The 26,352-nt window shown below is 36.3% G+C and overlaps 1 protein-coding gene across 2 annotated transcripts in view; it reads left to right on the top strand.

Annotated features, from left to right (window-relative positions):
* The window catches only part of BBOX1 (gamma-butyrobetaine hydroxylase 1), a 75,608-nt gene extending 49,640 nt beyond the window's left edge, over window positions 1-25,968 (top strand). For both annotated transcript variants that reach the window (XM_082629211.1, XM_082629210.1), the window contains 4 exons: window positions 1,093-1,198; window positions 5,993-6,189; window positions 23,501-23,667; window positions 25,407-25,968. In XM_082629211.1, coding sequence (XP_082485337.1) covers window positions 1,093-1,198; window positions 5,993-6,189; window positions 23,501-23,667; window positions 25,407-25,567 — 631 coding nt within the window. In that variant the 3' untranslated portion in view covers window positions 25,568-25,968. The remainder of the gene's footprint in view (window positions 1-1,092; window positions 1,199-5,992; window positions 6,190-23,500; window positions 23,668-25,406) is intronic.
* The last annotated feature ends 384 nt before the right edge of the window (window positions 25,969-26,352 follow it).

The raw sequence follows: 26,352 nt of genomic DNA, 5'->3' as shown, positions 1-26,352 counted from the left end.
GAAAAGTTGCTCAACATCTTTAGTCATTAGGATATCACAAATCAAACCCACAAGCTGCCACTTAACACCCACTAAGATGGCTATAAATAATTAAAAAACAAACAACAGACAACAAGTGTAGTGAGGATGTGGAGAAATTGGAACCCTTGCACATTGCTGGTGAGAATGTAAAATGGCTCAGCTTTTGTGGCAAACGATTTGGTGGTTCCTCAAAAAGTTAAAGATATAATTATGACATAATTCCATAATTCCACTCCTAAGTATTACCCCCCCAAAAAATTTGAGAACAGTTATTCAAATAAATGCATGTTCTTGAACATGTTCACATGTTCAAACCAGGAATATTCACAATAACCAAAGAGTAGCAACAGCGCAAATGTCCATCAAATGATGAATGGATAGAAACATTGTGGTATATCCATACAATAGGACATTATTCAACCATAAAAGAGAATGAAGTACTGATACATGCTACAACATGGATGAATCTCAAAAATATTATGTTAAGTCAAAGAAGCCAGACACAAGAAGTCACATATTGTATGATTCTATTTACATTAAATAGCCAAAAGAGGTAAATCCATAGAGATAGAAAGCAGATTGTTGTTTGCCAGAGACTGGAAAGAGGACAGAATGGGAAGAAACTGCTTAATGGGTAAGAGGTTTTAGTTTGGAGTGATGGAAGTGTTTTGAAACTAGATAGAAAGAGGTGTTGGTTACCAACATTGTAAATGTTCTAAATGCTTCTGAAGTGTTCACTTTAAAGTGGTTCATTTCATGTTCTGTAAATTTTGCCTCAATAAATCATTTTTTCAAATGCATTAAGCTATTAAAAAACATAACCTACACCCATATACACCTCTTTATAAATTCTGCACTCTTTTTTGGAGAGAAGAAGAGAAATGAGGAGATGCTGATTCTGAAACGGTTACTTTGGACAAAGAAAGGTCAGACTCTTTTCCTGACTCATAGGCATTATGGTAATTATTTCATAAAATGAAGTTTCCATTTGCCCCATGTCTCAAGTTCATTCTAACACATTTCCTCTGGCATAGTGACAGCCTGTTTAAACACGTTTCTTGTATTTTACAGACACACTTGGCAAGTGCAAGACAAAATCGATGCAAACAATGTGGCTTACACAACTGGGAAGCTAAGCTTTCACACTGATTATCCAGCCCTCCATCATCCACCTGGGGTAAGGTGAGCCTCAACATATTTTCCACAGGGCAGGCCAAGGACTAATATCCTCCTGCATTTTGAGCCTAGAAGATTATATGTTTCACTAGCTAATTTGTCTTATGTAGATCTTTCTCCAAACACAATCCAAACTCAGAAAATCTCTGTACTTAAATCCTGAATAGCCTCATATTCCCAAGGAATAGAAGATTTTCATGTTTTTTGTTTTTGGGGTTTTTTTTTTACATTTCTTCATTTCTCCCTGGAAATAACTATTGGCATTTGTTGCTTCGCCAAGACATTTTACCACAGTTGTACATCTTGAGGTCTTTTGGCACATTTACCATTCCCAAGAGAGTTAAAAGAGAAAATAAAACCAGGGAACACAATGTAGAGTTTTTCCCACAAATCACATGGCTACCATTCATATCAGTTAGCTATTGCTGCAAAAAAAAAAAAAAAAAAAAAAAAAAAAAACCAAAAAAACAAACAAAAAAAAAACCCACTCCATAACTTCACAGCTTAAAAGAACAGCCATTTACTTAGCTCATGTCTTTACAATTTAATCTATGTTCAGCTGGGTAGTTCTGCAGCTGCTGAGTCTGCTAGGGACTGGTTGACCTAGGTGGTAGCTGAGGTGACTTGCCCCTGCTCCATCTGATCTGTCATCCTCTCCCTTCAATCAGCAGAATGTCATCTCTGCCATGTTTTATTGGTCAAAGCAGGTCATAAGTTTAGCCCAGATTCAAGGGGTGAGGAAATAGAGGCCACCTTTTATGGGAGAAGCTGCAAAGGTGTACTACAAAGGAGTATGAATACAAGAAGCAGAATAACCCTGTCTGGTTGTGCAAATCATCTACTCTCCCAGCTATCAGATACTTCATTGAGGAGAGAGATGTTCACCATGGAACCACAAATCCTCCAGATTTTCTGGAAGCCTCCTCTTCCACTACATTGTTACAAAATTACCATTTTACTAAACCAGCTACATTTTTACAAAAGCATCATTTTGTTAAACCAAGAAATAAATGGTCAGGAAACTACCTTTGAAAAGATATTTTGTTCCTATTTTTAGAGCTAAATGAGACTAAATGAAATAGCCACACAGAAATTTATATCTTCAAAGGTAAGTGGAAATTTGGGGGCAGTTCTCTAGCTAATGAAGGTGAAATGGGGGAAAATCAAAATTCCTGTGTTTTTCATCATATTGACTGGACACATTTTCCCTGTGCCTTTGTTACCCCATTGTCCTCATCAGTATTAACTAAGCTAGTCTAGTATTTGACTTTACGTGTTTATTTTGTTGATTATAAAACACCACATGATTTCTCTGAACTAAATGACAACAGTGAAATGACCCTCAATAGTCACCTTTTTGGGTAGGGATTGAGGGGAAGTCACACAATGTGATTTGTTTTAAATGTGGTCCAGAAATTTTCTAAAACCCTGAGGGTTAAAAGCCAAACTAATCAGCTCAGTTCATCTGCCAAAGACAGGTTGGAGAAGTTAAATGGAATAAAGTTTTTAAAATTAGACTAGAAAACTAGATTCTATTTGAATTTTTAAATTATCTGCTTTTTATGAGTTTATGTTTGTTTCTGGGTTAAAATTGAAAGCCTATGGAAAAGTGATTAAATGACTTCATAAATGTCCCTGAAGTATAAGGCTTGCCATTTTCATAGCATTTTATATTATTTTTTTCTGCATTTTATATTCTTTCAAAGCATTTTTACTTATATTGCTTTATTTGATGCCTCTTAGAATTCCTTTAAGGTAGACAGGAGCCATCATGTCTTTTTATGTTAAATGACGAAATGGTACCCAGCATGGTTAAATACTTTCACAGGGTGACATCTGATAGGGAACTTGAACTTGAAACCAGGCCTCCATCAAGTTTTTTCACCACACCATAGGGATCTTGAGTTGGACTTTCTAATTACCATAATTTCTATAAAATGTTGATTATTTATAGACATTGTCATATATTACAAACTCTTGAAATACAGGAATTGAATCTTATGCTTCCATAAATTTCAAGACTTAACCCAGCACCTTGCATGTAATAGAGACTTAATAAATATGCCAAAAAGAGGTTTAAAAATGCCACAAAATTGTACCAATCTCTATCAGCAAGTGCAATATCCAAATCTAAGTGACCTGATAGGAGATTTTTAAATAAAAAATGATTCCTGAAATGTCTAGATTCTGGTAAAATAATGAATAAAATGTAGCCACCTGCTTGTGCTATTGTTTAAATTTCCATTTTGAATTATTCAGGGATTAAACCAAAGTTTGAGCTCTTTTATAACAAATAAAATAAATCAATGTTCTTTTCAGTACAGATGAAATTATCTGGATAATGAGTTACCTGTTGAGAGTTCAGTTTGATCAATTTCAATCACGTGGGGGAGGATAAGGAGACATCTTTAATGAAACACAGATGTTGCTTCCTTCACTGTCTTTGTCTGGGCCAAAAGTCACATGCTGCCATAAAGTAACATTTAAAAAGAAAATATTTTGGGTTCTGAATGACTTACATGACATCAAATTTGGTTTTATACACATCAGGCGTATATTTACCTTTTGAATTCACGATGAAAATATTGTCTGGCTCCATCGTCTTTTTTCTTTCATAAGATGGCATTACATGTAAATGTACAAAAGAAGATTATTAGTTGTCCTTGCCACATGTAAAAGACATCAGCTGACCTTTTTTTTTTTAATTTGTATTTGCAATATTCTGTGACTTCATTATGGCAGAGTATAAAAGGATTTAAAGAACACTCAGATTCTCCCAAAGACAAAGTTATGCTATTGCTTTGCCTTCTTGGAGTTTGGAAGACTTGAGTTTGATATTTCCATTTCATCTTCTTTTTAATCATGCTGTTTCACCCCTCATTGACCTGGAGATGAGATAATTCTCTACAATGACTTGGTCAGCTTATGCACATATTTTTTCAAGCTTAAAAAAAAAGGCATCAGCTTAAGAACTGAACCATTATTCATTTAGATCAGTTATCTCCTAATAGCAAAAAATAAGGTATTATCAACCTGTAATGGAAGTTTAAGTTTACAAAACACATAAACACACACACCACATAACATCAAATTAGTAAGAGTACTATAAAGGGACTTCTCCTATTACAGGAAAGGAACTTGCTGTATGAGGACTTTGAAGCAAATAGGCTGAGGTTTGAACATTAGCTTTGCCATGTATTAGCAGAGTTCTTACCAGCTGGCCAGTGTTTACACCTGACTCTCAGTTTCTTCATCTATATAATGGAGATGAAATTATCAAATTCTAAGGACTGTTGTGAGGAATTAATAAATATGCATTATAACATCATAATTTAAGATCAAGTATGTATAAAATTTTAAATATTGAGAAATTTTTTGTGGACTTGGGAGGAGGCAGAATTTGTGTTCTAGATCTGCACTATCCAATATAGTAGTCACTAATCACCTATGATTGTTTACATTGTAATTTAAGCTAATTAAGTTACACTAACCACATTTCAAGTGCACAGTAGTTGTATAGGACTAGGGACTACTATATTGGGCGGCAGAGAAGAACATTTCCATCAACACAGAAAGTTCTAATGGACAGCACTGCCCTAACCATCTATGGAGATAACCAAGCCAAATAGATATTTTCCCCACTTATCCTCCTAGTCTGAGTATTTGATTATATTTGCCTCTTCCTTTCTACAAGAACTGTCAGACACTGGCTTTTATTTTTATTTTATTCAGTAAAGAGGAAGTTTTAGTTTATAGTGTTAGTTTCTTTAAGCTGAATAGTGTTAATTTCTTTAAGCAGAAAAATTACTGTCTAAATTTAGGTGTTAAAACTTTAGGTATTCAAAATCACTCACCCATGCTGACTTACCAAAAAGAATCATATAACCAAGGAAAACAAATCAACTCTATTCAAAAGAATATTGTTAAAATATTACTACATTTAGTTTTTCAAAATGAAATAATGTTAAACATTTTTCCCTAACTCTTAGTAAAAGTAACTAACACTCCTTTTGGTTTCTCATTCCCAGTGTATCTTGGGCTTATTCATCCTCATAGCCACATCCTTCCTCATTCCCTTATCATTATGATTGAACTACTGCATTAGATTCTCAAGTAGTTACTCTCTCACTAGTTCCCCCTCCCTTAAAAAATGTACCTTTTGTCAACATCACTAGACTAATAATTTCCAACTCAGTCTTGACTACATTACTTCCATATTCAAAAGACTTTAACAATTCCCCTCTGTGCACAAGAAAGTCCAATATCTTTCATCTGACATTCCAGACTCTCCCTGATGAAATCCTAGATTATCTTTCCAGCTGGATCTACTATTCCCAGTTGTGACCCTTTACTGCAGCCAAACTTTTTGAGACCCAGTGAAGTATGCATTTCTGCATATCCATCAACACTGCCATCTGATTAGCTCTTGCCATTCTATTCTATGTATCCAAAATTTTATCCATCCTCCTTTGCCCATGTTAAATCCCATCTCCTCTGTAAAGTCAACACAGAGTGCTCACTCAAAAGATCACTGCTCTTATGATCTGTGCCTTTTGTTTACTAACGAACATTATATGCCTGTGCTCTTGTCTTCAACTGTAACAATGTTTGAACTATAAATTATTGATTACAAGCAACTTTTTCTCCCTAACCTCTTTCTCTGTTGTCACCAAAGAGACAGATATAAAAGGTTTGCTGATTTTAATTCAATTACTTTTATGAATCTTTCCTTAAAACTGTCAAAAATGTTAAGTGTATACCATTTAAAAACATAGTTCTCTGTTGCTTTTCATAGGTTCAGCTTCTGCACTGCATAAAGCAAACAGTCACTGGGGGTGATTCAGAAATTGTAGATGGATTTAACGTATGCCAAAAGCTCAAGGAAAAAAATCCTTGGGCATTCCAGATTCTGTCCTCCACTTTTGTGGACTTTACAGACATTGGAGTGGATTACTGCGATTTCTCCGTACAATCCAAACACAAAATTATAGAGTAAGTACTGTTTCTAAATGTCTCAGAGCAGTAAAACTGTTGACAGCAAAGGCTTCATTAACCTAAAGTTTAAACAACAGAAAAATTCAGTTAACTCCCGAGTTTTAGTTTTTATTAACTGTTTAATCCAGTTCTTGAATGAAAGAGGAAAAAAGAACATTATCACCATTAAAAAAAACTCTTTATCAAATTCCCTGTTCTTAATCAATATAAGAAAATAACTAAGACTTCATGTATACTTCATTTTTTAAATATAAGTTCTACAGAGTTATAATCAGTGTGATTGTATGCTAATCAGGACCCTTTCAGAAGTGAAAAAATATAACTCAAATTAGGTAGGTCCAGGAGTTTAAAAATATCATCTGATATTGATCTCTTTTTTTCCTTCACCTCTTAGCCAACATATTCTCTGTGTTGGCTTCATTTTCAGAGATAATCAATAGAAGCTCCAAGTTTTCATTGTTATTAGAGCTGGTAATCACAGCACACAGAAAACACTTATTTCCCAATAGCTAACACAAAGATGTAGATTCGCTGCTCAACATGTGTTCAAGTCTATACTGGAAGCAATCACCATGGCTAGGAAGTCAGAGAATTCTGACTGGCTGTCCCTGGATCACATGCTCATCTCTGGAGTAAGGTCAGCCTCACATGAACCAAAAGGGCTGAGAATGAAACAGTGACATGTCCCCAGACTGATGCCCAAAACTCATATGTTCCCTACACAGAATGTTTTGTGTGCTTTTTTCATTTAACATTATTTCACAATAATTTTTCAAGTATCTACAAGGGCTACACATTTATTCTCTTATATGAGAATTATCCTACATTGTATTTCTAGGACATGTTTTATTTAATCCAACCTCAGTTAATGAATGCTGGGGTGTTTTCCAATTTTATAACTGAGTTTGTATTCTTCTTTTAGGAAAAATAACCAAATAATATGAAAATAAACTCATTTAATAAATAATCAAATCCTCAGTATACTAACTCAGCTTTCTAATATACACATATGATCTTCATTTATTCATTCAACAACTATTTACTGAAGCCAGTCACTCTTCTTGGTGCTTGGGATACATCAGTGGACAAAACAAAGATTCCTGCCTTCACGTAGCTTACTTTCTAACAGGGGAGGGGAGAATTAGGAATTTTAAAATAGATGAGTAAATTGCAATGAATGTTAAAACATCTTAAGTGCTTAAGAAAAAAGGAAAAGTAAGGCAGGACAGGGGAATCTGTAGAGCCAAAGACTTAGGGAGGACAAAATTTGTATCATTAAATAGTGTGTCAAGGATAAGTTTTACTGAGTAGGCAATATTTGAGCAAAAACTTAAAGGAGTGAAGGAGTTTGTCCAGAAGATGAGCAGCTAGAGAAAACTTCCTAGGATAACCCTAAGAAGATGCTTGGTGTGTTCAAGGGACAGCAATGAGGCCAATCGGGGGATAGTATTACAAAAGTAGACCAGGTGGGGGTAAGTTTATATAGAGCCTTCCTAGTCATTGTAATAACATTAGCTTTAATTCTTAGTGAAAAAATGGCTTGCTGGAAGATTTTGACCAAAAGAGAGGCATCTATATTTATATAAAGTCATTTACATTTTAAGTGGATCACCATGGCTGCTGTGCTGAATATAGTGTTTAAGAGCAAGGACAGAAGCAGGAAGACCAGCTTGGAAGCTCCTACACGACCAGAGGTCAGAGATGAGGGTAACTTGAACATGAGTGGTCCAGGTGGTGATAGCAGCAGTATGGAGAAGGGTGTGCTTGGGGATATATTTTGCATATCGAAACAGCATATTTTCATGACAGATTGAATGACGGTGTGAGAGAAAGATGTCAAAAATAAATCCTAGTTCATAATAACATACCCTGAGAGGTAGGTCATTGAGGTGGGAAAAGGATAAACTAGCTCTTGAGATTCCCAGTTTTAACAGGACAACTTTCACTGTTTAAAAGTTAACTTAGAGGGCAGACAGCAGAAGCAAGAAGAACTACAATCCTGCAGCCTGTGAAACAAAAACCACATTCGCAGAAAGATAGACCAAATGAAAAGGCAGACGATTATGTACCAGATGAAGGAACAACCTAAAACCCCAGAAAAACAACTAAAGTAAGTGGAGATAAGTGAACTCCCAGAAGAAGAATTCAGAATAATGATAGTGAAGATGATCCAGGACCTCGGAAAAAGAATGGAGTCAAAGATCGAGAAGATGCAAGAAATGTTTAACAAAGACCTACAAGAATTAAAGAACAAACACCTAGAAAAATTAAAGAACAAACAAACAGAGATGAACAATAAAATAACTGCAATGAAAAATGCACTAGAAGGAATCAATAGCAGAACAACTGAGGCAGAACAACAGATAAGTGACCTGGAAGACAGAATTATGGAATCCACTTTTGCAAAACAGAAAAAAAAAAAAAAAAAACAAAGAATGAAAAGAAATGAAGACACCATAAGGCACCTCTGGGACAACATTAAACAAACCAACATTCACATTATAGGGGTTTCAGGAGAACACAGAGAGAAAGGACCTGAGAGAATATTTGGAGAGATTGTAGTCAATAACTTCCCTAACATGGGAAAGGAAATAGCCACCCAACTCCAGGAAGCGCGGAGTTCCACGCAGGAAAACCCAAGGTGAAACACGCTGAGATACATAGTAAACTAACTGACAAAAATTAAAGACAAAGAAAATTTATTAAATGCAAACAGGGAAAAACGACAAATAACATACAAGGGAACTCCCATAAGGTTAACAGCTGATTTTTCAGCAGAAACTCTACAAGCCAGAAGGGAGAGGCACGATATATTTTAAGTGATGAAAGGAAAGAACGTACAACCAAGATTACTCTATCCAGCAAAGAACTCATTCAGATTTGACGGAGAAATCAAAAGCTTTACAGACAAGCAAAAGCTAAGAGAATTCAGCACCATCAAACCATCTCTACAACAAATGCTAAAGGAAATTTTCAAAGTGGGAAACACAAGAGGAGAAAAGGACCTACAAAAACAAAAACAAAACAATTAAGGAAATGGTAATAGGAACAGAGATATCAATAATTACCTTAAATGTGAATGCATTAAATGCTCCAACCAAAAGACACAGACTAGCTGAATGGATACAAAAACAAGACACATACATATGCTGTATACAAGAGACACACTTCAGACCTAGGGACACGTACACACTGAAAGTGAGGGGGTGGAAAAAGATATTCAATGCAAATGGAAATCAAAAGAAAGCTGGTGTAGCAATACTCATATCAGTTAAAATAGACTTTAAAATAAAGAATGTTACATGAGACAAGGAAAGACATTACATAATGTCAAGGGATCAATCCAAGAAGAAGATATAACAATTCTAAATATATATGCACCCAACATAGGAGCACCTCAATACATAAGGCAAATGCTAACAGCTATAAAAGAGGAAATCAACAGTAATACAAAAATAGTGGGGGAATTTTAACACCTCAATTACACCAATGGCCAGATCATCCAGACAGAAAATTAATAAGGAAACACAAGTTTTAAATGACACAATAGAACAGATATATTTAATTGATATTTATGGGACATTCCATCCAAAAACAGCAGATTACACTTTCTTCACAAGTGCACATGGCACATTCTCCAGTATGGGTCACTTACTGGGTCACAAATCAAACCTCGGTAAATTTAAGAAAATTGACATCATATCAAGCATCTTTTCTGACAATGACACTATGAGATTAGAAATCAATTACAGGGAAAAAAACGTTAAACAATGACACTATGAGATTAGAAATCAATTACAGGGAAAAAACGTTAAAAACACAAACACATGGAGTTTAAACAATACGTTACTAAATAACAAAGATATCAGTGAAGAAATCAAAGAGGAAATCAAAAAATACCCAGAGACAAATGACAATGAAAATATGACGATCCAAAACCTCTGGGATGCATCAAAAGCAGTTCTAACAGGGAAGTTTATAGCAATACAATCCTACCTCAAGAAACAAGAAAAATTTCAAATAAACAATCTAGCCATACACCTAAAGGATCTAGAGAAAGAACAACAAACAAAACCCAAAGTTAGTAGAAGGAAAGAAATGATAAAGATCAGAGCAGAAATAAATGAAATAGAAACAAAGAAAACAATAGCAAAGATCAATAAAACTAAAAGCTGGTTCTTTGAGAAGATAAACAAAAATTGATAAAACATTAGCCAGACTCATCAAGAAAAAGAGGGAGAGGACTCAAGTCAATAAAATTAGAAGTGAAAAAGGAGAAGTTACAAGGGACACCACAGAAATACAAAACATCAAAAGAGACTACTGAAAGAAACTCTATGCCAATAAAATGGACAACCTGGAAGAACTGGACAAATTCTTAGAAAGGTATAACCTTACAAAACTGAACCAGGAAGAAAGAGAAAATAGGAACAGACCAATCACAAGTAATGAAACTGAAACTGTGATTAAAAATCTTCCAACAAACAAAAGCCCCGGACCAGATAGCTTCACAGGACAATTCTATCACACATTTAGAGAAGAGTCAACACCCATCCTCCTCAAACTCTTCCAAAAAATTGTAGAGGAAGGAACACTCCCAAACTCATTCTATGAGGCCATAATCACCCTGATACCAAAACCAGACAAAGATACTACGAAAAAAGAAAATTATATACCAATATCACTCATAAATAAACATGCAAAAATCCTCAACAAAATACTAGCAAACAGAATGCAACATATTAAAAGAATCATACACCATGACCAAGTGGAATTTATCCCATGGATGCAAGGATTCTTCAATATATGCAAATCAATCAATGTGATACACCATATTAACAAATTGAAGAATAAAAACCATATGATCATCTCAATAGATGCAATAAAAGCTTTTGACAAAATTCAACACCCATTTATGATAAAAACTCTCCAGAAAGTGGGCAAACAGTGGGAACCTGCCTCAACATAATAAAAGCCATATACAACAAACCCACAGCAAACATCATTCTCAATGGTGAAAAACTGAAAGCATTTCTCTAGATCAGGAATAAGACAAGGATGTCCACTCTTGCCACTATTATTCAACATAGTTTTGGAAGTCCTAGCCATGGCAATCAGAGAAGAAAAAGAAATAAAAGGAATACAAGTTGGAAAAGAAGAAGTAAAACTGTCACTGTTTGCAGGTGACATGATACTATATGTTGATAATCCTAAAGATGCCACCAGAAAACCACTACAGCTAATCAATGAATTTGGTAAATTTGCAGGATACAAAATTAATGCACAGAAATCTCTTGCAATCTTATACACTAACAATGAAAGATCAGAGAGAAAAATTACAGAAACAATCCCATTCAGAATTGCAAAAAAAGAATAAAACACCTAGGAATAAACTTACCTATTAAGGTAAAAGACCTGTACTCAGAAAACTATAAGACACTGATGAAAGAAATCAAAGATGATACAAACCAATGCAGAGATATACCATGTTCTTGGATTGGTAAAAACAATATTGTGAAAATGATTATACTTCCCAAAGCAATCTACAGATTCAATGCAATCCCTATCAAATTACCAATGGTATTTTTTTACAGAACTCAAACAAAAAATCTTAAAATTTGTATGGAGACATAAATGACCCGAATAGCCAAAGCAGTATTTAGGGAAATAAACAGAGCTGGAGGAATCAGACTCCCTGACTTGAGACTTTACTACAAAGCTGTAGTAATCAAGACAGTATGGTACTGGCACAAAAACAGAAATATGGGTCAATGGAACAGGATAGAGACCCAAGAGGTAAACCCACGCACCTATGCTCAACTAAACTATGACAAAGGAGGCAAGGAAATATAATGGAGAAAAGAGAGTCTCTTCAATAAGTGGTGCTGGGAAAACTGGACAGCTACATGTAAAAGAATGAAATTGGAACACTCCCTAACACCATACACAAAGATAAGCTCAAAATGGATTAAAGACCAAAATGTAAAACCAGACACTATAAAACACTTTGAGGAAAACATAGGAAGAACACTCTTTGACATAAATCACAGCAAGATATTTTCTGACCCACCCACTGGAGTAATGGAAATAAAAACAAAAATTAAAAAATGGGAACAAATGAAACTTAAAAGCTTTTGCACAGAGTGAAGTTAGTCAGAAAGAGAAAAACAAATATCGTATATTAAAGCATATATGTGGAATCTAAATAAATGGTACAGCTGAACCAGTTTGAAATGCAGAAATGAGACACAGATGTAGAAAACAAACGTATGGACAAAAAGAGGGAAAAGCAGGGGGGGTGGGGGTGGGATGAATTTGGGTATTGGGATTGACATACATACACTAATATGTATAAGATGGATAACTAATAAGAACCTGCTTTATAAAAAATAAAATATAATAAAATTCAAGAAAAAAAAGAGAAAATAAATGGTAAGATTGTAGATTTAAACATGACCTTATCAATAATGACATTAAATATATATGGGCTAAATACAACAATTTTAAAAAGTTACCTTAAAACCCTATGGCAAATTACCATTTTGTTGTGACACAATATTGTTGCAGACTCTTCAGGGTTAGAGAAGAGAGGGAAAAAAACAAAAACGAAAAGAAAAAAATGCTTAGCTATTGAGTGAGATTTTTTTTTTAACAGCTTTACTGGAGTATAAATGTTTTACAATGGTGTATTAGTTTCTGCTTTATTACAAAGTGAATCAGCTATACATATACATATATCCCCGTATCTCCTCCCTCTTGCGTCTTCCTCCCTCCCTCCCTCCCTAACCCACCCCTCTACGTGGTCACAAAGCACCAAGCTGATCTACATATACTATGCAGCTGCTTCCCACTAGCTATCTATTTTACATTTGGTAGTATATATAAGCCCATGCCACTCTCTCACTTCGTCCCAGCTTACCCTTCCCCCTTCTCGTGTCCTCAAGTCCATTGTCTACGTCTGCATCTTTATTCCTGTCCTGCCCCTAGGTTCTTCAGAAACTTTTTTTTTTTTGGTTCCATATATATGTGTTAGCATATGGTATTTGTTTTTCTCTTTCTGACTTACTTCACTCTGTATGACAGACTCTAGATCCATCCACCTCACTACAAATAACTCAGTTTTGTTTCTTTTTATGGCTGACTAATATTCCATTGTATATATGGCCACAACTTCTTTATCTATTCATCTGTCAGTGGACACTTAGGTTGATTCCATGTCCCAGCTATTGTAAATAGAGCTGCAATGAACATTGTGGTACATGACTCTTTTTGAATTATGGTTTTCTCAGGGTATATGCCCAGTAGTGGGATTGCTGGCTCATATGGTAGTTCTATTTTTAGTTTTTTAAGGAACCTCCATACTGTTCTCCATAGTGGCTGTATCAATTTACATTCCCACCAATAGCACAAGAGGGTTCCCTTTTCTCCACACCCACTCCAGCGTTTATTGTTTGTAGATTTTTTGATGATGGCCATTCTGACTGGTGTGAAGTGATAACTCATTATAGTTTTGATTTGCATTTCTCTAATGATTTGTGATGTAGAGCATCCTTTCATATGTTTGTGGGCAATCCATATATCTTCTTCAGAGAAAAGTCTATTTAGGTCTTCTGGACATTTTTGGATTGGGTTGTTTGTTTTTTCGATATTGAGCTGCCTGAGCTGCTTGTATATCTTGGAGATTAATCCTTTGTTAGTTGCTTCGTTTGCAAATATATTCTCCCATTCTGACGGTTGTCTTTTCATCTTGTTTATGGTTTCCTTTGCTGTGCAAAAGCTTTTAAGTTTCATTAGGTCCCATTTGTTTATTTTTGTTTTCATTCCCATTTCTCTAGGAGGTGGTTCCAAAAGGATCTTGCTGTGATTTATGTCATAGAGTGTTCTGCCTATGTTTTCCTCTAACAGTTTTACAGTGTCTAGCCTTACATTTAGGTCTTTCATCCATTTTGAGTGTATTTTTCTGTATGGTGTAGGGAATGTTCTAATTTAATTCTTTTACACATAGCTGTCCAGTTTTCCCAGCACCAATTATTAAAGAGGGTGTCTTTTCTCCATTTTATATTCTTGCCTGCTTTATCAAAAATAAGGTGACCATATGTGCATGGGTTTATCTCTGGGCTTCCTATCCTGTTCCATTGATCTATATTTCTGTTTTTGTGCCAGTACCATACTCTCTTGATGACTGTAACTTTGTACTATAGTCTGAAGTCAGGGAGCCTGATTCCTCCATCTCCGCTTTTCTTTTTCAGTATTGCTTTGTCTATTCAGGGTCTTTTGTGTTTCCATACAAATTGTGAAATTTTTTGTTCTAGTTCTGTGAAAAATGCCATTGGTAGTTTGATAGGGATTGCACTGAATCTGTAGATTGCTTTGCATAGTATAGTCATTTTCACAACTTTGATTCTTCCAATCCAAGAATATGGATCTGTTTGTACCATCTTTAATTTCTTTCATCAGTGTCTTATAGTTTTCTGCATACAGGTCTTTTGTCTCCTTAGGTAGGTTTATTCCAGGTATTTTATTCTTTTAGTTGCAATGGTAAATGGGAGTGTTTCCTTAATTTCTCTTTCAGATTTTTCATCATTAGTGTATAGGAATGCAAGAGATTTCTGTGCATTAATTTTGTATCCTGCTATTTTACCAAATTCATTGATTACCTTTACTAGTTTTCTGGTACCATCTTTAGGATTCTCTATGTATGGTATCATGTCATCTGCAAACAGTGACAACTTTACTTCTTCTTTTCCAGTTTAGATTCCTTTTATTTCTTTTTCTTCTCTGATTGCTGTTGCTAAAACTTCAAAACTATGTTGAATAATAGTAGTGAGAGTGGGCAACCTTATCTTCTTCCTGATCTTAGTGGAAATGATTTCCGGTTTTCACCATTGAGAATGATGTTGGCTGTGAGTTTGTCATATATGGCCTTTATTATGTTGAGGTAAGTTCCTCTATGCCTACTTGCTGGAGGGTTTTTATCATAAATGGGTATTGAATTGTGTTGAAAGATTTTTCTCCCTCTATTGAGATGATCATATGGATTTTCTCCTTCAGTTTGTTAATATGGTTTATCACATTGATTGATTTGCATATATTGAAGAATCCTTGCATTCCTGGGAGAAACCCCACTTGATCATGTTGCATGATCCTTTTAATGTGCTGTTGGATTCTGTTTGCTAGTATTTTGTTGAGGATTTTTGCATCAGTGTTCATCAGTGATATTGGCCTGTAGTTTTCTTTCTTTGTGACATCTTTGTCCAGTTTTGGTATCAGGGTGATGGTGGCCTCGTAGAATGAGTGTGGGAGTGTTCCTCCCTCTGCTATATTTTGGAAGAGTTTGAGAAGGATAGATGTTAGTTCTTCTCTAAATGATAGCTTTCGCCTGTGAAGCCATCTGGTCCTTGGCTTTGTGTGTTGGAAGATTTTTTATCACAGTTCCAATTTCAGTGCTTGTGATTGGTCTGTTTATATTTTCTATTTCTTCCTGGTTCAGTCCCTGAAAGTTGTGCTTTTCTAAGAATTTGTCCATTTCTTCTAGGCTGTCCATTTTATTGGCATACAATTTCTTGTAGTAATCTCTCATGATGCTTTGTATTTCTGCAGTGTCAGTTGTTACTTCTCCTTTTTCTTTTCTAATTCTATTGATTTGACTCTTCTCCCTTTTTTTCTCTTGAGTCTGCCTAATGGTCTATCAATTTTGTTTATCTTCTCAAAGAACCAGCTTTTAGTTTTATTGATGTTTGCTAATGTTTTCTTCATTTCTTTTTCATTTCTTGCAGATCTGATTTTTATTATTTCTTTCCTTCTGCTAACTTTGGGAGTTTTTTGCTCTTATTTCTCTAATTGCTTTAAATGTAAGGTTAGGTTGTTAATTTGAGATGTTTCTTGTTTCTTGTGGTAGGACTGTATTGCTATAAACTTCCCTCTTAGAACTGCTTTTGCTGCATCCCATGGGTTTTGGGTCGTTGTGTTTTCATTGTCATTTGTTTCTACATATTTTTTGATTTCCTCTTTGTTTTCTTCAGTGATCTCTTGGTTATTTAGTAGTGTATTGTTTAATCTCTATGTGTTTGTATATTTTACAGATTTTTTTCCTGTAATTGATATCTAGTCTCATAGCATTGTGGTTGGAAATGATACTTGATATGATTTCAATTTTCTTAAATATACCAAGGCTTGATTTGTGACCTAAGTTATGATGTATCCTGGAGAATGTTCCTTGAGCACTTGAAAAGAAAGTGTATGCTATTATTTTGTGATGGAATGTCTTATAAATATCAATTAAGTGAATCTTGTTTAATGTATCATTTAAAGCTTGTGTTTCCTTATTTATTTTTATTTTAGATCATCTGTCCATTTATGAAAGTGGGGTGTTAATGTCCCCTACTATGATTCTGATACTGTCAATTTACCCTTTTGTGGCTATTAGCATTTGCCTTATATATTGAGGTTCTTCTTTGTTGGGTGCATAAATATTTACAATTGTTATATCTTCTTCTTGGCTTGATCCCTTGATCATTATGTAGTGCCCTTCTTTGTCTCTTGTAATAGTCTTTATTTTAAAGTCTATTTTGTCTGATATGAGAATTGCTACTCCAGCTTACTTTTGATTTCCATTTGCATGGAATATCTTTTTCCATCCCCTCACTTTCAGTCTGTATGTGTCCCTAGGTCTGAAGTGTGTCTCCTGTAGACAGCATATATACAGGCCTTGGTTTTGTATCCATTCAGCCAGTCTGTCTTTTGGTTGGAGCATTTAATCCATTTACATTTAAGGTAATTATCAATATGTATGTTCCTAGTACCATTTTCTTAATTCATTTGGGTTTGTTATTGTAGGTCTTTTCCTTCTCTTGTGTTTCCTTCCTAGAGAAGTTCCTTTAGCATTTGTTGTAAAGCTGGTTTGGTGGTGCTGAATTCTCTTAGCTTTTGCTTGTCTGTAAATGTTTTAATTTCTCTGTCAAATCTGAATGAGATCCTTGCCGGGTAGAGTAACCTTGGTTGTAGGTTTTCCCTTTCATCACTTTAAATATGTCCTGCCACTTCCTTCAGGCTTGCAGTGTTTCTGCTGAAGGATCAGTTGTTAACCTGATGGGGATTCCTTTGTAGGTTATTTGTTGTTTTTCCCTTGCTGCTTTTAGTGTTTTTTCTTTGTATTTAATTTTTGATAGTTTGATTAGTATGTGTCTTGGCATGTTTCTGCTTGGATTTATCCTGTATTTGACTCTCTGTGCTTTCTGGACTTGATTAACTATTTCCTTTCCCATATTAGGGTAGTTTTCAACTATAATCTCTTCAAATATTTTTTCAATCCTTTTCTTTTTCTCTTCTTCTTCTGGGACCCCTATAATTCGAATGTTGGTGAGTTTATTGTTGTCCCAGAGGTCTCTGGGACTGTCCTCAATTGTTTTTATTCTTTTGTCTTTATTCTGCTCTGCAGTAGTTTTTTCCCCTATTTTATCTTCCAGATCAGTTATCCATTCTTCTGCCTAGGTTATTCTGCTACCGTTTCCTTCTAGAGAATTTTTAATTTCATTTATTGTGTTGTTCATCATTGTTTGTTTGCTCTTTAGTTCTTCTAAGTCCTTGTTAAATGTTTCTTCTATTTTCTCCATTCTATTTCCAAGATTTTGGATCATCTTTATTATCAATACTCTGAATTCTTTTTCAGGTAGACTGCCTATTTCCTCTTCATTTGTTTGGTCTGGTGGCTTTTTATCTTGCTCCTCCATCTGTTGTGTGTTTCTTTGTCTTCTCATTTTGCTTAACTTACTGTGTTTGTGGTTTCCTTTTCGCAGGCTGCAGGTGCATAGCTCCTATTGTTTGTGGTGTCTGCCCCCAGTGGCTAGTGTTGGCTCAGTGGGTTGTGTAGGCTTCCTGGTGGAAGGGACTAGTGCCTGTGTTCTGGTGGTTGAGGCTGGATTTGTCTTTCTGGCGGGCAGGTCCACATCCAGTGGTGTGTTTTGGGGTGCCTGTGACCTTATTATGATTTTAGGCAGCCTCACTGCTAATGGGTGAGGTTGTGTTCCTGTCTTTCTATTTTTTGGCATAGGATATCCAGGACTGTAGCTTGCTGTTTGTTGAATGGAGCTGGGTCTTAATGTTGAGATGGAGATCTCTGGGAGAGCTTTCGCCGTTTGATATTACGTGGAGCCAGGAGTTCTCTAGTGGACCAGTGTCCTGACCTCAGCTCTCCCACCTTCTCGGCTCAGAAGAAAAGGAAGGAAAAAAGAAAGAAAGATAGGAATAAAATAAATAAAATAAAATAAAGCTATTAAAATAAGAAATAATCATTAAAAATTAAATAATTAAAAAGTAACAAAAAAAGAAAGAAAAAGAAAGAAGAGAGCAACCAAATGAAAAAACAAATATACCAATGATAACAACTGCTAAAAACTATACTAAAAAAAAAAAATGGACAGACAGAAGCTAGGACAAATGGTCAAATCAAAGCTATAAGACAAAATCACACACAGAAGCATACACATACACAGTCACAGAAAGAGAAAAAGGAAAAAAATCTATATATATATACATATATATATGTATATATATGTGTGTGTGTGTGTATATATATATATATATATATATATATATATATATCGTTGCTCCCAAAGTCCACTGACTCAATTTTGGATGATTCGTTGTCTATTCAGGTATTCCAGAGATGCAGGGTACATCACGTTGTTTGTGGATATTTAATCCACTGCTCTTGAGGCTGCTGGGAGAGATTTCCCTTTCTCTTCTTTGTTCGCACAGCTCCCGGGGTTCAGCTTTGGATGTGGACCCGCCTCTGCGTTGTTGGTCGCCTGAGGGCGTCTGTTCTTCGCTCAGACAGGACGGGGTTAAAGGAGCTGCTGATTCGGGGGCTCTGGCTCACTCAGGCCGGAGTGAGGGAGGGGTACAGATGCGGGAAGATCCTGCGGTGGCAGAGGCCAGCGTGACGTTGCACCAGCCTGAGGCGCGCCATGCATTCTCCCGGGGAAGTTGTCCCTGGATCCCAGGACCCTGGCAGTGATGGGCTGCACAGGCTCCCCAGAAAGGGGGCGTGAGCAGTGACCTGCGCTCGCACACAGGCCTCTTGGCAGCGGCAGCAGCAGCCCCAGCGTCCCACGCCCGTCTCTGGGGTCCGCTCTTTCAGCCGCAGCTCGCGCCCGTCTCTGGAGCTCCTTTAAGCGGCGCTCTGAACCCCCTCTCCTCGCGCACCAGGAAACAAAGAGGCAAGAAAAGGTCTCTTCCCTCTTTGGCAGCTCCAGACTTTTTCCCGGACTCCCTCCCGGCTAGCCATGGCGCACTAACCCCTTCAGGCTGTGTTCACGCTGCCAGTCCTCTCCCTGCGCACCGACAGAAGCCCAAGCCTCAGCTCCCAGCCCCGCCCACCCCGGCGGGTGAGCAGACAAGCCTCTCGGGCTGGTGAGTGCCGGTCGGCACCGATCCTCCGTGTGGAAATCTCTCTGCTTTGCCCTCTGCACTCCTGTTGCTGCGCTCTCCTCCGTGGCTCCAAAGCTTCCCCCCTCCGCCACCCGCAGCCTCCGCCCGGGAAGGGGCTTCCTAGTGTGTGGAAACCTTTCCTCCTTCAGGGTTCCCTCCCACTGGTGCAAGTCCCGTCCCTATCCTTTTATCTCTGTTATTTCTTTTTTCTTTTGCCCTACCCAGGTACGTGGGGAGTTTCTTGCCTTTTGGGAGGTCTGAGGTCTTCTGTCAGCGTTCAGTAGGTGATCTGTAGGAGTTGTTCCACGTGTAGATGTATTTCTGATGTATTTGTGGGGAGGAAGGTGATCTCCGCGTCTTACTCTTCCACCATCTTGAAGGTCTCCTTGAGTGAGATTAACTGAATATCTATCATCATAATTTGCTTTTGTTATTTTTTGCAATAACATTCTAGAATTTGGCCATTATCAAGGTCTCAGGGATATCCATAGAGAATATCAAGTGGTTAACATTAATTCACTTAAAATGTATTTTTAACAACAGGAGATGAAACAAAGTGAGTTTTCAGTTAATCAAGGGCCTCGGTCCCCTGAGTGTTTGGGTTAATTTTCCTGGTGGTTAAATCTTTTAAATCTTTTGAGATGCTTATGTCCTATCTAATACAAAAAGATCTTGGAGGCTGCTGAGAAAGTTAAGTATCATGCAGTACAATAAAAAACAAAGTAACTAGGACGAAAATAATAGTGAAATTAAGCTATAGTGTTGCATCCTACTGGTTAAAAATTCAGTCACATGAACACAACTCCTCTTGTTGTCTGTGAGTTGTTGGTCAAGTGACTTATTCTTGCTAAGCTACGAAAAGGAGTAATTGTCAGTTAAAAAAAAAAAGAAAAAGTGATATTAATACTTACTACATAACAATTATAGTGGGAATTATAGAGATAATATACAGATAGCCCTGTCAAAGTGCCTGGATCAGAAAGGGCAGAATAAACTTTAGCTAGCCATAATTTTCATAATCCTACACATTTACTGGTGATAGATTTTAATTTCAGCTCTGAGTTTCTAAAGACCAAAGCAAGGAGGGAACATAATCCGTTTGCAAGATTTGAGATGCTTTTAAAGTCTGAAATAAATTTTTCTTGCATAAAATGTGATGTGGTGGGCAAGACCATAGTGATATTCTCACAACAAATTCACATCACATCTCTCAATGAGAAATAATATTTTAACTAATGAGTCGTATCCACAGCATCCACTTGGATTGTAGAAGATGATTCAACAGTCTTTTCCTTGGGTTCTTTTATTGACATCACTGATGATGTTTTGCTTTTACTAATTTGCAGTCACCATGTTGTTTGTTTCTGTTTAAATGCTTGTCCTTTATGCATAGCTAATACATAGCTGGTTATTCCTTATCTTTGGGGGCTTTTCACCCTTCCTCAGCATATAATCCTGCATCAAGACCTTCCTTTCATTCTGTTTTTGCACACAGAATATCCTGCTTACTAAGATTCAATTTTGCATTTTAGGTTGATCTTCAAGATGCCAGCCACTCATCTCCCCTAACATTCTTCAATCCTCAGGATAACATCTCTAGACCTCAAAACTAAATTTACTTTCTATTTCTCCTCAGGTCATTATTGAGAATGTTAAATAAAAAATGTGTTTCTTATTTTCCCATACAGAAAGTAGATACCAGGTGAAAAGAGACAGAGGCTGTGTTACACACATGTACACACACAGAGAAATTGCTTATTTTTGCCCACATGTGTGAACTCTGGGAAATTAAAACTTAATACAATGTACCATGGGACACACAATTCTGATTTCATGAGATTAATGAATCACGAAGTTCCTTTAAAGATATGTGAGGATACATACCTGGACTCCAAAAGAGAGAGCTCATAACTAGCATAACCATTCCCATGCAAGAATTACGGTGTTAGTGGGAAAAAAAAACATCACCAGAGTGGCTGGGATGGAAGACCCCAAGAAGTTTCAAAGATGTGACAAACTTGTCAGTGTCATGGAGGATGACACAAAGGGTGTCATTGGTATATGTACAGAAAATAATACAGGGGGAGAGGAGGGAATGTGGGTCAGGAGCAGTCAGGCTAGAACTTTAAAGATAAGATGAAAAGGCAAAATGCCCTCAGAAACTGTGAAAGGGGTCTGAAACCAGCAGTATGAACACTAATGGGGCAATTGAAAGGCCAAGCACTTCCCTTTGTACCCCTCAAACCCAGAGGTCCACAGTCTCTTCTGCTGACTGACCTCTTCCTTGATTCTTTGTTCATAAAGCCACAACCTGCAGGCCACAGAGCATCCTTTATCTATGTGGAGAAGATGGGGCAACAGGGGAGGGCCCTTCACTGCCTATTCAGTCATATTTGTATTTTATCAATATATATAAATTCAAGTTCTAAGAGCCTTTTCTGAAAACCTGTTCCTTTCTTACATTCTTTCCCTATATGGTTCAATAGGTAGTTTTCAGTCACTATTCAATAAGCAAAGAGTTGCTGCTAATCAGTATTTCTTAGAGTTTATCATTACACTTGCCATTGGCTCAGAGGATTGACTATTATCTGAGGCACAAAGCACGGGGGCCCAGATAGCCATACTTTGTGTATCACAGGCCATTGCATCCTTCCTCCCATAACCTAGCTTGTTGATAATGGTTCACTCTGTGTGAGCAGCTAGCTAAGTGTAATCTAGACCCCAAATCAGTGTCACCAACCCCTGCAACGTGTGACAGTCTGTTCGGTTTGACCCATCAGTCAGCTGTTGGTTCACATTACCACCTCCTAAGCTGGCCCAGGAGTAATTCTTGGCACTTTGTCACCATCCTTGCCCACCTTCAGTTTTTATCCATCCCTCCTGTACCTAAAGAAAAGGTAAAGTTGGTTGATGTTTTAGAACTGGAGAAAAGTTCACCTTCCGAATAAGTTAAAAAAAAAATTGTGTCTCTTCCTTTTGTCTCTGTGTCTAAATGGTCATGCCTCACTAATTATAACCAGCAAACTTAAAGTTAGAAATAATGTTATCATTTGTTACATTGAAAACAGTATTATGTTACATTGTCATGATCATGATTTATATTCTAAGAAAGAATATAGAGATCACAATATTAGGATCTCCCAAGTTACTAAAAAGACCTTGGTACTCTCTAAATGTACTGAAAAAATACATACAAAGTTATATATGCAACAAATATTTAATAACTGCCTGTTATATCCAGGATCTATGTTAATTGCTGGCAATACAACGTTAAATGACATTCAGTATCAGTCTTCTAGAAGCCTATACACTAAGATACATAGTATAGATGGAAAGATCCAAAGAATGTGCCTCAGGCTAGATTCTTCTTTCTCTGTGCTTCAGTTTCCCCATCTATAAACTAGGGATTGAAATAGAACAGAGTATTTCCAATTTTTAAAAAACAATTTTTTCTTCCCCATATTGTTCCAGTAAAATCATATTTAAAACTTCCATAGATGAAACATATAAAGTGATTGACCTATGAACTGTAACAAAAATATTTTAATATGTAAAAGCTACAGTTTTAAAGAATAAAGAATGAATTTATTTTCTAAACAAACAAATTTTAGCTGGAATTTCTCAGAAACATTTATTTTAAATTAATTTGAATCAATTCTGGCACTTATGTAGTAAGATTTCAAAAAATTCTTGCTAAATGAATATGTGAAAAAAACAAATGAGTACATTGTACCACAGATAACCTTAATATCTTCTATACATGTGTTTGGATTCTTTAATATTGTATTTCAGAAATATCTTCCAAGATGAAATGACCCTTACAAATGGAAACAGATACTTTATGACTTCTATATTTTAACTTTTTCTCTTTGAAAAATAGATTAGACGATAAAGGCCAAGTGGCTCGCATCAACTTCAATAATGCAACTAGAGACACAATATTTGACGTACCTGTTGAAAGAGTTCAGCCTTTTTATGCTGCTCTGAAGGAGTTTGTTGACCTCATGAATTGTAAAGAATTCAAGTTTACTTTCAAGATGAACCCAGGTCAGTGAACACATTTTCTCAGACAACTGAAAGAATGGATTTTCTTCAACCTTAACCATTTAGCACAATATCTAGAGCAGTGTTTCTCAAACATGGCATGTGGAACACTAACAACAGAGTCTTGGTGAGCAGCCAACTTGCTTAAATAGCAGACTCCTGGCCCCTACCCTTCCTCTAAATTGACTCTCCAGACTTTAAAATACTTATTTTAATAAGTCCCTAGGTAATCCTTAAGCACACCAAAATTTAATAACCTCTAACCTAAAGAATAAATATTGAAAGACAAGCTACAGACCAAATAAAATCTCATGTCTGATATTAAGACTGATGACTTATATTTTCTATTTTGATAGCCAATCAATACAAACTGAAACCTGTACTTAATTCTTCTATCTTGGCAAATACATAAAATTATCTCCATGAGCCTCACTCTAAAGTACATGAGTAGGGTTTACTCATTACTCTTATCTGATCTGGTAAACATGGTGCTACCTGAAATAAAGTAGTACTTGAAGTATTCCAGCCACTTGGATAAAGGAGCAGAAAGCACTATGGTTTGTCTGGACCATCTCTACTCAATAAAGTGACATCAAACTTGAGGCTTTTGATATCTAAAATAAAAAGCATAATTTCTCCCTCCTGCTGATTGGGCCAAGTGGAAGATACTTTTCATGTGTGATTATTTTTTGAATTGATCTTTGGTATAATAAGATAATACTAGAAATCTCCATAAATCCGCTGCTATGAAGTCAACACCAAGTTGAGTTTAAGAGCAGCAACATGTAAAATGGAAATACTATGGGTGAAAAATACCCCCAAAATAGGAGTTGGAATTCAAGCTTCACCATTCAATGGCAGTGTGTCTCCTGGCAAGTGCCTCAACTGCTCAGAGCTTCAGTTTTCTCATGTATGAAAATATGAGATAATACTCTCCTTTCAAGATTTTTATGAGGCAAAGAAATTATGTACATAAAATACTAGGAACATGAAAGACAAACCAAGAATGTCACTACCCTTATAATTGTTTGAAGCTGTTAAAGTAGAAATAAATACTTCTTAAGTCAGGAGGAGAAAAACAAATACCATATGATATCACTTATATGTGGAATCTAAATTGTGACACAAATGAAACAGACTCACAGACATAGAGAACAGACTTGTGATTGTCAATGGGGAGAAGGTTGGGGAAAGGGATGGATTGGACATTTGGGGTTAGCAGATGAAAACTATTATATATAGAATGGATGAACAACAAGGTCCTACTATATATCACAGGGAATTATATTCAATATCCTGTAATAAACCATAATGGAAAAGAATATAAAAAAGAATGTATATATAACTGAATCACTTTGTTGTACAGCAGAAATTAACACAATATTATAAATCAACTATACTTCAATTTAAAAAAAAGCACTTCTGAGTAAGAGATAAGTAACCATCAGCAAGAACAATTCAAAAGTTTTATACAGAGATAATACTTTAAGTAAGAATTATAAGAAGTGTCTAAAAGGGCCCCCCAAGCTATGTAGTTCAAATGTCAAAAGGTCTAAAGCAGTCTCCATTCAGTGGGCCTGATTTGTATGAAAAAGCAAATGCGCAGTTTTAGGTAAAGAAATAAACATATTGCATCTTGATGTGAACCAAGTAGCAATGCTGTTTTGCAGTTTACATTTTCTAGCTCAGCAAATCATTTACACACAGAATTATATTCATATTGAAAAAAATCTTCTGTCTAGGTGATGTGATTACCTTTGATAACTGGCGCTTACTTCATGGCCGACGGAGCTATGAAGCAGGAACTGAGATATCCCGCCATCTAGAAGGAGCTTATGCCGACTGGGATGTGGTCATGTCAAGGCTTCGTATCTTAAGGCAGAGTGTCCGGAATAGAAACTGAATCTCCTGTCGATAAGATTCCAGTGAGTGTATTTTATAAGATATGGCAAGGTTATTTGTCTTCACAGGCCATGAGCCATGTCAGTAACACATTAATTTCTTTAACACAAGAGTTCTCTTTTCTTTGTAGTCATATACACTGCCAACTTTTTAGATGTTGTAGCCATGCTCTCTCTTTTTCAAATAAAGCATCTCTTCTGTCCAATTGCTTATATGATCTAATTTATTTTGCCCATCTGTGAGAGTCTCCAGAATGCCTTCAAATAGTTTTGTATCAAAGTCTTTCTTCAAGTAAGGCTTCTTTTAAATAAAGCTTTTGTTTCAAATAAAGGTTGTGTTTCAAAGAAAACTTGTCTCAAAACATGTTTCTGCTCTGTTGCCTGGAGGGTCTCATATTCCATGACTTCATATGACTGTCTTTAGCATGCTTGGGAAGAGGCTTCATATTTTCAAAGATCTCTTTTGTTTACTCTTATTACAGAATTACATGACCCCAATTTCCAGACCTCACCAACCTGGTGATCTCAGCATTTCTTTTAATACCTAAATTATGATACCAAATCCAAGAATATGCCAAATGAAAAGAAAATCTAGTTCCATCCCCCACCAAGTTGCTCTTGCCCCAAATAAATACTCCCAAGCACTGCCAGCATAGCTTACCCCTGTCCGTGGATCAGTTCTCCTCACTCCTTGCCTTTAACTAATAACTAGAAAAGGTAGAACCAAGATGCATGCAACACTCATAAGTGGACATGTTTGTTAACCTCTGGACAGGTTGACTTGCTG

The sequence above is a fragment of the Mesoplodon mirus genome (genome assembly GCF_964341445.2).
Source record: "Mesoplodon mirus genome assembly, chromosome: 7".
NCBI lineage: Eukaryota > Metazoa > Chordata > Mammalia > Artiodactyla > Ziphiidae > Mesoplodon > Mesoplodon mirus.
Note: the sequence above shows the minus strand (reverse complement) of the source record. Positions and strands in the feature narration are given on the sequence as shown.